At 40.3% G+C, this 12,368-nt stretch overlaps 2 protein-coding genes across 6 annotated transcripts in view; both read left to right on the top strand.

Annotated features, from left to right (window-relative positions):
* Window positions 1-447: 447 nt before the first annotated feature.
* LOC100711593 (acyl-CoA dehydrogenase family member 11) lies at window positions 448-8,172 on the top strand. Of its 3 annotated transcripts, none has more exons than XM_013275345.3 (15): window positions 448-591; window positions 1,597-2,025; window positions 2,522-2,745; window positions 2,854-2,953; window positions 3,715-3,832; window positions 4,047-4,189; window positions 4,273-4,425; window positions 5,935-6,029; window positions 6,132-6,231; window positions 6,310-6,450; window positions 6,534-6,626; window positions 6,705-6,812; window positions 6,897-7,068; window positions 7,425-7,491; window positions 7,618-8,172. In XM_013275345.3, the coding sequence occupies exons 2-15, from the start codon at window positions 1,741-1,743 to the stop codon at window positions 7,727-7,729; spliced, it is 1,911 nt and encodes a 636-aa protein (XP_013130799.1). In that variant the 5' UTR covers window positions 448-591; window positions 1,597-1,740; the 3' UTR covers window positions 7,730-8,172. The 3 variants fall into 3 exon arrangements, with proteins under 3 accessions (XP_013130799.1, XP_005473349.1, XP_005473350.1); XM_005473292.3 differs by having other exon boundaries at window positions 457-591; window positions 1,713-2,025; XM_005473293.3 differs by having other exon boundaries at window positions 521-591; window positions 1,717-2,025.
* Window positions 8,173-9,168: 996 nt separating this feature from the next.
* Window positions 9,169-12,368, top strand: part of slc8b1 (solute carrier family 8 member B1) — a 9,085-nt gene continuing 5,885 nt past the window's right edge. For 2 of the 3 annotated variants that reach the window (XM_003451745.5, XM_019365696.2), the window contains exons 1-4: window positions 9,169-9,555; window positions 10,772-10,924; window positions 11,402-11,454; window positions 11,801-11,858. In XM_003451745.5, the coding sequence (XP_003451793.2) occupies window positions 9,397-9,555; window positions 10,772-10,924; window positions 11,402-11,454; window positions 11,801-11,858 (423 nt within the window). In that variant the 5' untranslated portion in view covers window positions 9,169-9,396. Of the gene's footprint in view, window positions 9,556-9,828; window positions 9,852-10,223; window positions 10,264-10,771; window positions 10,925-11,401; window positions 11,455-11,800; window positions 11,859-12,368 lie in introns of those variants that run through there. The other variant, XM_019365698.2, reaches the window with a different exon arrangement.

The raw sequence follows: 12,368 nt of genomic DNA, 5'->3' as shown, positions 1-12,368 counted from the left end.
TAAGAACATAATAACAAATAATTTAGGCTTGTTCACTATTAGCGCCCTGTCAATATCAAGGCCATCTTATTTTGGATTTCAAAGTAAAAGCCCTGTGAATTTTGATTTTTGAACTACTCTTTCAATGACTTCAGAATGCTCTTAAAAGCAAAAGTCATATTTCCAAAGAGTAGTTGCATTTTGTATCAACACTATCCACCCACAGCAATTAGAAATTGCCCATATTTGACCGACACTCTTAATGATTTCAAAATGCTCTAAAATGGAAAATTGCTGTTTCCACAGGGTAATTCCACTTTAGATCAACAGTATACAACCCCACAGTGATACCATATCAATATCAAGTTATTCTGATGTTGCCTTCCAAAATAAAGGCCTTTTCAAATTGTCCATAATTGACCTAACTTTCAGTGATTTCAAAATGCTTTGCCTTGATAGAATTGTTTGTCATCTGTGTGGTCGCGTGCTGTTTCTGTCGCTGCTGCAGCAGCAGGAGGTGCTACTTGAACCTTTATACGAGGAGAGACTTTTATTTTGAAAACGAAACTTAAGTCGCCGCCGTGAAAGTGAACGCAGCTGGGAAAACGTTTGGTAAGGTGACTGCTATCAGCTATATCTTTGATATTTGGAAAGCTTTTACGTTTCATTTAAAACTAATTAAGCGTTGTCTGTGTAAGCTTGGCCGTGAATAAAGCGCTCACAGCTTTGTTGAACGTCATTGCTAACTGCTGTGTTGTTGTCGGGTTGGAGTGCGAAGAGTACGCGTTATGATAAAGGGTTTCAAGAAGAGGATAGCAAGTATATGCCTCTGTTTAATATTTCAATATTTAAATAATATAAAGGAAACCCTCGAATACAAGCGGTAAAATAATATCTGCACAAAGGCAACAACGCAATCAGATGAACTTTGACACATTTTTTGGTTGTCAATCTTCTCCATGGTCTGCAAGCCAGCTAGATAACTTTACATAAAGAAATAAGTATCAGCAATGGAAAAACAAAGAAGCTAATCCTATCCGGAATCAGTAAATCAGTAAAATGCACCTGATTTCTAAGTAATAAATAAAAACCAAATATACTGAAGTTGCTCAGCTGAATGCACCTCCCTGTTCTGCCCCGGAAGGACCAGGGGTGGTGCTAAAGGGCACTGGGGTGGCACTGCCCAGAGGGTGCCGTTATCCTCTTTAATACTTCAATACAACTTGTCCTTTCCATTACTTTATTGTTTTAAAGCAACTATTTGATCTTAAATATTATTACATGCCGTGGATGCTACTGGTTTACATATTAATGGAAAATAATGATTTAATTTGAAAGATGGACCCCTCTTGTACCTCACATTAGTTTGGTCCACTACTGTCCGCTTACTTTGCAAACTCTAAACAAAGGATGTGTGCGAACCCCTTATTTATATCTAAAAATAAAACACATTAGCAGTTTTATCCAGATTCATTTTTATTAGCTTGTTACCTCACTTCTTGTGCTTCAGTGTGGCTGCCATATTGTCATTACTGTATTTCCGGATGGATGTCTATGGAGAAGGTCTGTGCAAGTTAAAATTATTATAACTCACTTTTTTTTTCTGATCCCAACTAGTTCTTGGACGCCACTCACCAGCCCCGTGCCAGCCCATTAAAAAATAACTGAAACATCCCTGCCTTTATCTAAATGTCACTGGTCCCTGCTCTAATGGCTTTGTGTTGACTCCCTAGTCAGACCTCAGACTGAAGGTATTGGGCCATGTCAGTGTCCTCAGCCCTCTTGAGCCGACGTGTAGCCGGAGGCTCCTGCAGGTTGTGGTGTGTCGTTCCTTCACCTCGACCACTGATCCACGTCAGATCAGCCACTGTAGCTGAGCCAGGCAGAAGAAGATCTAATGAAGAACAGCTGTGGGAGGCAGCAGGCTACCTGCCATTCACCCGAGCCAGGATAGGATCTTTCTTTCAGGAAAACCCAGTGCTGAAGAACCCGTTTGTAGAAGATGCCTTGCTCAGAGGATATCTGAAGAGACACATACCCCAGGAGGTGAGCAGGGATTACATGTTTTACCCAAGAAAGGGTGTCATACTACCAGTTTTAGAGGAAGAGCAACAGGCCCATTAAATAACAATGTCCATATTAGGTGTATATTACTATATTATATATTCTGTGGGGGTTTTTTTGTTGTTTTTTATTGTGCTCACAACATGTTTTCTTTTTGAAAGAAGTGTTGAGTATATGCACAGTGTTACATATGTATTGCATATTTTTCCTTACCTTTTGTTGCACCAGCACGAAGTCATTTTATAAAAAGCAATAAGAATTTGACTTTGGTCTTTGTTACTATTAAAAAGCCAGGGAGGAGCTGTCCTATCTGGTAAACAGGCTGTTTCATAAGGTCTGCGATATATTGTGTGTAATAATAATATCATTTTATTTATAGGCACCTTTAAAGACCCTCAAGGTCACCATACATTAGTACAAAATTTATTAAAATATATACATATATGTGTGAATAGTATGTGTATAAATTTGTCCACAGGCGATTCTCTCAGACTTGTGTGCATTTGGAGAACACGTGGCAAAGGAGGTGGATGGCTGGGGTAGAGAGTGTGAGGTCAACCCTCCGCGGTTGATGCACTTTGATCCCTGGGGTCGCCGAGTGGACCACATTGTGACCTCCCATGCTTGGAAACGCATGAAAGACCTGTCAGCGCAGGAAGGACTCGTTGCCATTGGCTATGAGAGGTCATTTGGGGAGTGGAGGTTAGAAGGCTGTTGCACTTCCTTTTTTCGGTTCAGCTCATGTGTCTTATTTCACTTCAATAATGTGTTTTTGTCATCTTCCAAAAAGTGTATGTATGTGTTTCCTAGTCGTGTGTACCAGATGAGCAAGCTGTACCTTTTCTCTCCCTCATCTGGCCTCTATACCTGTCCTCTTGCTATGACCGACGGAGCTGCAAAAGTTATCCAGGTGTGTTTAAAGAAGTGAATAACATGACTAATACAGTGTCCTGTAAGCCAAACTGATTAGAACAACAGAACAAGTAATGGGATTTACCTCCAAGGAAGTGACTACAGTAATCTAATCATTTAAAACTGAATTAAGTGAATATTGTAACCAATGTAGTTTAAAACATTGACTTTTTAAGAATATAAATTCATCGTATTCCCATCCGTCAAACGCTACAGACCATTTCATGCTCAGACTAAAGGCTCAGAGACAGTTTCATCTCAAAAGTTATACAAGCACTTAATCAGTCCATCAAGTCACCCCAGTAAAATTGCTTTAACTGGCTGAGGAACCACATAATCATAGCCATATCTGGAACAGTTTGCACTATATGCATTTTGCAACCTATTTCCTTTTATATTGTATATTTGTATTATCTTTTATTGTGTTATTTATCTCTTTTATAGGGAGATAATGTTTCTGCTTTTTATTTTCCTGTTTGTGTTAAGGAGAATTTGCCTTCCAATCAGTTTGCACTGTATACATTGATAATATTAATAAAAAATGTAAAATATGCCAGCTTTTGTTTAAAACAGCAGCATGTACTTGAAGGAACTGTATATTAGATATTATTAGATTGCTGAACAAACTTAATGCAACTCTAGATTTTGCAGTAATGGCTTTATAGTAGTGAATGTAAACATATTTTTGACCTGCTTGACCCCAGTTCTGTTTTTCCTTGTAAGCACAGTGAATGATTGTTTGCATTTGTGTATGAGAAGTCCTTAGGTGTTTCGCGGCCAGTAGAAGACGCCTACAGTCGTTTGACCACCCGCCATCCAGAACGCTTCTGGACATCCGGACAGTGGATGACAGAGAGACAGGGAGGCTCTGATGTGGGTAAGTAGTGACAAATTGTTTTCTGCATTTATCAGTCCCAGCTTCAATCTGTAAATTAAGAGCTGCAGTACAACAGTGTTGTAATTGTGGTTTTAAAAGGATGATATATCTGTAAAGGCGATTCTTTGTTTACATACTTTTTTTTTTTTCGCTTTGTCATGCAGAACAAGAGTAACTGTTGAAATGCTTCATGAGTTGTTTTCATTGTCCTCAGCCAGCGGCACTGAGACGGTGGCTGTTCCACAAACAGATGGTTCCTACAAGCTCCACGGCTTCAAGTGGTTCACGTCTGCTACGGACGCAGACATGACTCTGACGCTGGCCAGAGTGCAGGACAAAACGGGAGCAACCATACCAGTACTGCTGACATCAGTCACAAAGCATTGTCATTGACTCGCAGAGTGATATACGGTAATTGACTGCTGTTCTCTGTCCCACAGGGTAGCAAAGGTTTGTCTCTCTTCTACGCGGAGGTGAGTCGAGATGAGGATGGCCAACTGAGGGGTATTGAGGTTCAGCGACTGAAGGACAAGCTGGGGACACGACAAATGCCGACTGCTGAGCTGCTGCTGGACGGCCTGCCAGCGCACAGGGTCAGTTACACACGCAGGGTCATTGGTTATAACAATTTATTGATAAACTATAGGCTTTGTCTCCTATCTATGCAGATATGAGCAATTGCTTACACAATAACACACAAAAAAACAAGTTATGTGCAGCAATGATAAACAGAACCATTCCTGCATTTGTGTGCTAGGTGGAAAAATTCACAGTGATTTTATTTGCCACTCCTCCATAACAAAGAAGTACGCACTGTGCTTGGTAAAAACACAGATCAACTTTTGTAGCACTTCTGACTTAACCTGCCGAATCCTCAGAAACTTGTTGAGATGTGCAACTCATGCGAGTGCCAGCTGCTTGCAATTCCAACGGCAGCACTCGGGCAGGTAGCATTCAGTCAGCATGAGATAATGAGCTGTGAATGGCTGCCACTAAATTAATATGAGGGAATCACTTAAAGCAAAACAAGCTCAGAAGAAAAAAGTAAATCAAAACAAGAAGTGGAGATCTGCATTAGTTGTTGGTAAGAACAGATTAATTTTTTCCTTTTACTACTTTGCCTCTAAAGTAGCATTGACTTGTCTCTGGCTCTTCTCCAGCCGTCAGGATGTTGGCTGTAAATTCTTTGATTCACGTAAGCCTCTTTGGATCAGGCTTGCTCCTGTGCAACCTGTGGATACCAATTTAGATTGGGGAGTCGGGATTTTTGAGGTGGTGTTAATCCCTCGGATTCTTTGTTGTGCTTCTCGTGTAGGTTTCTGACTAGCGTTTGCAGTGCGGTGGGGGGCATTAAGGAACAGGCATGGTTGCGTGTCTGTCCTACACAGAGCTTTGTGTTCAGTCACTTACATGTTGCAGTTGTTTACTGTCAGCAGGAGGCAGTGTGACCAATATGTGGAACAGCTGGCCTGTTCTTGGTGTTGTTGGTCCTTCAGCTAGCTGCAGGGAAGGCCAAAGTTACAACATAAAGAAAGCTGAAGTGAAACGGAGTGTTAAAAATAAGTCCACTGCAAACAATGACTGTGCTTCTCCTGCTGTTTTCTTTTGGTTGACTTATCATTAATGTTTGCTTCCTTTCCTGTTCAGGTCCACTTTTTAACAGCTCAGAATTGGACTCACTCATAGTGCTATCTGTGTCAAGCTCATTATCTTGGCCTTTTTGGACTGCAACACAAGCACAGCTGTGTAGCGAGCACACAGAGAACACTTCACTATAGCCAAATACTTATGCACGGGGGACACGAGTGTGGTACCACAAATCCCGCATTACCCTGCTGGGGGAGAATTTTTATGGAAATTTGTCACAGTGTGAGCATTAATTACACTTTTGCCATATAACACATGGTTATATGGCAAACGTGTAATTAATCACTGTGAGGGAAATCATCCAAGATTTTTTTTTTTAAAGGTATGGACCTTTTCAGGCAGTTTATGGTCCACTCCACCAACCTTCACTGTTAGAGAAACAAGGCAAGCCATGTTCTTTGTAATTTTTTTTCTATAATATGTCCAAATCTTTGACAACTTGTTTTCCACAACAGCTCTCAGAGGAGGGGAGAGGTGTGGCCTCCATAGCTAACATGCTGACCATAACCAGGATCCACAACAGCGTCTCTGCAGCAGCCGCTATGAGAAGGCAGGACACCGCTCATACTACCACACTTGAATCTGTGCTGATTTCTTAAAGCACAGCATGAGTAAGCTGGTTAAACATTTGTGTAACTGTGTGTCTTCACAGGGTGCTCCAGTTAGCTCGTGACTATGGCACTCGGCGCACTGCCTTTGGAAAGCTTCTTAAAGACCACCCACTGCACATGCAGACTCTTGCTAGAATGGAGGTAAGCTGGCAGGGGGTGAACAAACTCCACACAGTGTTTTCTGTCATGCTTCAGGACACATGCTTCTCACACCTACAGGTAGAGTCTCGAGGGGCCTTTCTTCTGGTGATGGATGTGTGTCGTCTGTTGGGCCGAGAAGAAAGTGGAGTGGCAACCGAACACGATGCTCACCTTCTCCGGCTGCTCACTCCGGTCGTTAAACTGTACACTGGGAAGCAGGTGAACAGTTTGTGTGAATGCTAGCATTAGTGCTATTTGGCTGTTTTGATTGTCTGATTGTTTCAGTGTTGTGTTTGTCTCAGGCCGTGGCTGTGGTGTCAGAGGGTTTGGAAAGCTTTGGTGGCCAGGGATACATCGAGGATACCGGCTTGCCTGGAATACTCCGTGATGCACAGGTGAGTTCGATACCAGAGGTGTGATAGCTTGAGATTTACAAAAAGAGTGAAAGACTAATTTATCTCTTCCTCTTCCAGGTTTTGAGCATATGGGAAGGTACCACAAATGTTTTGTCTTTGGATGTGCTGCGGTGTGTGGCTCGTAGCTCAGGGATGGTTCTTCATGCCTACTTCAGCCATACCAAGGTCACAGCAAGTTCAGTGAAAAAATCTTCTCTGTGACTGAGCAGAACAAAAATGTGAAGTGCTCTTGTTTTCCTTGTTTTATAGTCACTGCTGGCAGGCGCCTCTGGCGTTTCCTTATTGGCCCCAGCTGTGAATGCAGTGGGCGGAGCTCTTTGCGAGCTGGAAGAGTTTGTTCAGGTAGCAGCAACCAAAGCACCCAGCTACCTGGAGCTAGCAGCAAGAGACCTGGCATACAGCCTGGCTCGCATCTACACAGGTGTATACCACACACACACACACACACACACACACACACGTCAGAGCTGCAACTATGAGTTAATTTACAGGTTAGCTGATCAACATAAAAATAATTTTAAATAATTTTAAGCATAAGTCAAATATTCACTAAAATGTTTGCTCTTCGACTGTTTTCTGCTTTTTTTTCAGCTTTTTGACTAAATGATTAACTAAATCAGCATTTTGAAAACATAAGCTTAAGCTGACATCTTTCAGTCTAACAAACCTAAGTCAGTAATTTAATCAGTCAGCTGTACTGTTATCTCGGCCAAACATTCAAACAATAAACACATTTATCTCTATGCACCTTGTTATCATTCCCAACTCTGTTATCAGGAGCCCTTCTTATTGATCATGCATGTTGGAAAGGAGCTTCTCCATCTGACACCTATGCAGCTCTCAGGTAAAAAAGAAAAAAGAAAAAAAGAAAAATGTATATTTGCAGTTGTCTAAAATATTTTTTAAAAATGCACTATAATTTTGTTACTATTTATCATTATTTTTTATCACTATTTTTTTTATTTCCCAGGTGGTGCGAACAGGACTTGTGTCCTGTGGCACGGAACCAGAGAAGAGGTCACTATGATTCCAACACTTCACTTGATGCTGCTTTAGTCTTTGACCAGTCGATACAAGGCTGAAGAATCACTGAGTCACTGCTGACCCCCACGGTCTGTCTGAGTGACAAACAGATTTATTGTCTGCTATATTGTTGTTTGTGTTTTTTTGGATGACTGAAATCATGTTTCAGTCTTGAATAAGCATGTAAATAAAATAGAGAATGGGTTGTTACCTTAGTATCAGAGTAAATACTGGACAGTAATTTGAAATGTAAATTCCCACAGTTAAATGTAGTTTTTTAAATAAAGGCAAATGATCAGCAGCCCAGAGATTAACTTCAGATAGGTCATAAGCAAGAAAGGCCCTGACTGACCAGGTTCATACACACTGCCTTACTGTACTGCTGGAAAACCTGCACATACATATTGATGTGTAAACTTTAAAACAGTAAAAACGTTGCAGTTTTAACGCCATTTGATATTTATTAAACTGTAGTGACTTTAACTGTGAGTTTACTGAGTCACTGTGTTTTTTATTTTAAAAAATGAACATTGCTACCATGTGATACACAGCAAAATCATAAAATAAACACCTAAACAATATCCCACCCCACGCCCCCTTTTAAAATATGTTGATATATCGAGGTGGGAGTATGTGCAAAAAAAATTTTTTTCTAATAGCAATAAATACGTTTTACTCAGAAACAGTTGAGTATTGTTGCACTTTTTCCTGTACATTTTTGTTGTTGTTGCAAATTTAGATGTTAAATATGATTTTTGCAAACAGGAAGGTATGTCAGACATTGAAAAACTAAGGCAACCCGAAACAATAAGACGGAATAGAAAACCCGATCGTTGTGCTGTCTGATCTATTGCTTAGCTAAAACAAGCATTGTGTGTGCAATGCCTCACAAAAATAATTAGCATGGTATTTGTTAATAAGCTTAGGTATTTAAAAAATAAAAATGAACCTAAGGACATCTACAGTAGAAAAGGCTTATACAGTCACATTTACATCCTTAGCATCGCACGGGCTATATTTAATAAATATGTACTTTTATTTTTCTTGCTGTAACCACTTTATCTGAATGTATTTTTATCCTCATGAGAACCCAAGGAAAAAAATCTGACCATTGAACTTTTTTTGTGATTTCCTGCCTCTTTGGAGCTAAAAGAGGCCATCCATGAGATACGTCATTAAATACACGCGATATCAGTGGATAGCTCAGGATGTCCTCTGTTTAGTACATCGGGACTTAGTATGGTGGCTCAAATGAGTCAAAAGATATAGACCATAAACAAATGTCCATTAAAGAGGGCATAAGTGAATAGGCTGGATCTCTGGAGTATATATCTCTAATAAACTAAGCTTTTAAACGCATATATTAACGTATTTCAACAACCTCGTATTTGGCGTTTACCTTTTGCTGTCTGCATTCCAGCACTCGTTCCTTTGCTTCTACTGAGTTTACGAGGAGTCCGTGAACGTGGCACATGTCTGATTGGGAAAGCAGTGGGAGGAGTTTCAGAGTAAGGTGTACAAAATGTACAACGGTATTGAATGTGAGCTCAGATTGTGTGGACGCTTGAAAACAAGTTATTTAAGACCAGTAACAAATACGGCAACCAGGACATGTTTTTGACATAATTTTTAGGCTGCCCGGCCGGGAATGAAAGGAGTAAACCAGCCCACGGATGTCCTGTTAGCTTCCCAGCAGAATGGAACCGGCTCCGGGATAAAGTGAATCATGTTTTGCGGTATTTTCTTGCCACTTTTCGTGGTGCTGTCGTGTGCCTGGCAGGTCACCTCGGGCTCAGAGCTTTTACGGAACCATTCTGGTGTCCCTGTTGGAATGGCTGGACGTTGGTCCTCAGCGGTGATGGCTGAAAACAACAAGAACGATGAGGTCAGTGAAATGTTTTTCTTTGTTTTTGCTTGGAAATGAACGCGTTATCTGTGAGCGCTGTATTTTATTATCAGGTGTTCGTCAGCTGCTTGTTTTCTGGTTCAGGTCAGCAACTTTTTTTTTTTGGTTGGTTTTTTTTTTTTTTCCTCATCTGTCACATGATTAGCGAAAGCTAAGGGCGTGAGTCAAGTTTGATCGGCTTGGTTCACATCCGTCAGTAAACTATAGACCCTCAGTGCAAAGCTGAAAAGAGCACTAAATGTGTGTGGCATACAGAAAGACCTCTGCATGTGTGGGTGGGTGTGTTCTTGCTTGTTTTGCAGTGGATGGAAAAACATACACAAAATTTGATCTGACATCTCATTCTGATTAGGGAATGTAGGTGACTGATTTAAATCAAGTAAATCGAGTCTTCATGCCAAACAATACACACTGCAGTTTACCACTCCTCATCAAGACAGGTTAGCTCAGGTAAAGCATCCCATACTCAGCACTCCCATCGTTCCACTGTTTTTGTGGAAACACGAAATACCCAGCACCATCGCTGTTACAAGCTGAAATGGTTAAGTCGGGATCTGAATTGAGTGAGCCTCATCCTCTGTTTGCTTTTTAAAAACTGTATTAATTCAACCAATTTTTGACCCCCTTCGCCATTTTATTTGTTACAGTTTAGCAGTTTCGCTCGTCACAAGCAGTTACGCTGAAAAGGTATGCCATATATGTTGCCTTAAGGAAACTTGTATGGCAAGTCTTGTTTTTTACGTTTGCTTTCCAGTAAAGGTGTCTGTTATTGCTTAAGGTTGTAGTGATTGGCGTTGTAATGGACTGAATTTTAACGAAATGTACAAATAATCATCTGAACAATATCAGTTTATCACAATTTATCTCTGTAAAGGTGATGAGTAGAATTGGATTGCATCAAAGTTGCACCTCTGTTAGAGGTGTGTGTGTGTGTGTGTGTGTGTGTGTGTGAGAGAGAGAGAGAGAGAGAGAGAGAGAGAGAATTTGTTACTGTGGCCTCTTGGTATGCAGGCCCATTGTAAGCAGTGATCCAAAATGAAAGAGCTTTATGTTACACTCACCTTCATCAGTCATTACGAAAGAGATGCACATGTTGTTGTTCCACTGTTTAAGCCGCAAATGTTTGCATGAAAATGTTGAGCCATTTAGATAAGTGTGTGTGTGTGTGTGTGTGTGCGTGTGCGTGTGTGCGCAGTGCGACTTGGTGATGAACTACAGCGTTGCAGACCGCTGTGCATTCGTGAAGAAAACACCAGACTGTTCAATGGAAGATGGCTTCATCAATTACCTTGAATTGGCCTTCTGTCTGCTGCCTCCCAACCTCACACCACTCACCATCTTTCTCTGTGTAAGACACTGAGTTATTTCTATATTATTTCTATAACAGTTGGGGAAAAAGCTGGAAGAAAGACCAGGTTTTGGTTTTTTTAATGTGGGTGAGAGGTGTTAGGTGCTTCTGTTTTTGGGCTTGGTTACTGTTTGTGAATCAACATAAAACTCACATGAGGAAGTAAACTTTGCTTCAACAGAACTAGGAAAACTATCCCCTTTTTGTTTTCGCTAAACATGTTTTCATAATGGTGGATATTTTCCAGTTCCCCTGTTTGCAAGATACCCAAAGTCTTAAATAGGATTAACTAAAGTGTTTGGTTAAAAACATTGTAAGTGAGAATCTGCAAATGAAACTTAAAAAGAGAAATCTGTGGTCAGGAACAATATGACCAATATAGTCAGTGTCATGTTTGTCAATGTAAAGACATTCACACTCAATAGTTTTTACCTCACAAACCAAGAACTGGTGTCTTTTTTTTCTGCTTCTCCACAGATTATATGGCTCTGCTTTTTGTTTATTATTCTGGGACTTACTGCCTCTAAGTTGTAAGTGTCGCTGGTGTTATTCAACACACACACACACACACGCGCACATCCATGGTTTCAGCAAAATGGTCATGCAAATACAAGTCACATGAGTGGAGAGTTTTCACTACTGTTTCACTTTTGTTGCAAGATTGTGAGATTTCCTCAAAGGAAGCACAGTTGCTTCTGTTTTTTTAAACCTACCCACTTCACTTTACACACTACTGCAAAGAAGCTGTTGTGTGTTCAATATAAAATATCTATTGAGACATTGCTTTTTTGTAAATTGAGGTATTTAAATTATTTTGTGTTTTCTCAACAAGATTATTGGATTGTATTTTTTTTTTTTTCCCCCCTCTCTCTCCAGCTTCTGTCCCAACCTGTCTGCCATCTCCTCCAGTCTGCGCCTCACCCACAATGTGGCTGTATCCTTTCTCTCAATCCCCTGAACACTACCCACGGGCTGCAGTTTGAAGTTTTTGTTTGACCTCTTAAACTGTTAAATATTAGAATATACAGTACTGTGTAAAATTACTGATCTACATTTTTGTTTCTTTGTATTTTATTAGGAAAGTGGGAAACTATTTATTGAAATGTGTGGAAATACAGGATAGAAGATGAGGGGAAAAAAATGAGGTTTTGCAATTCTTATACATTTGAAAGTCTATATTTGGTATGATCACCTTTTTTGTGTGTAGTTTCTTGAAGTAATCTTCAGAAATGGTTCCCCTGGCTTCTTCAAACACATGCAAAGCTCTTCGTTGGGGGTTGGCTGCCTTTTATTTAGTTCTCTGTCAGGATGATCCCACACTGCTCTAATAATAATTTTGAGGCCATGAATAGTTTTCCACACAGTGGAAAACCAATTTTTTTTTTTTTTTTTTTTTTTTTCTATCAATATCATAAAAAACAGCCATTCCACTGAAAATTGAAAA

This window comes from Oreochromis niloticus, linkage group LG12 (assembly GCF_001858045.2).
Source record: "Oreochromis niloticus isolate F11D_XX linkage group LG12, O_niloticus_UMD_NMBU, whole genome shotgun sequence".
Lineage (NCBI taxonomy): Eukaryota > Metazoa > Chordata > Actinopteri > Cichliformes > Cichlidae > Oreochromis > Oreochromis niloticus.
This window is presented reverse-complemented; position numbering and strand designations above follow the sequence as displayed.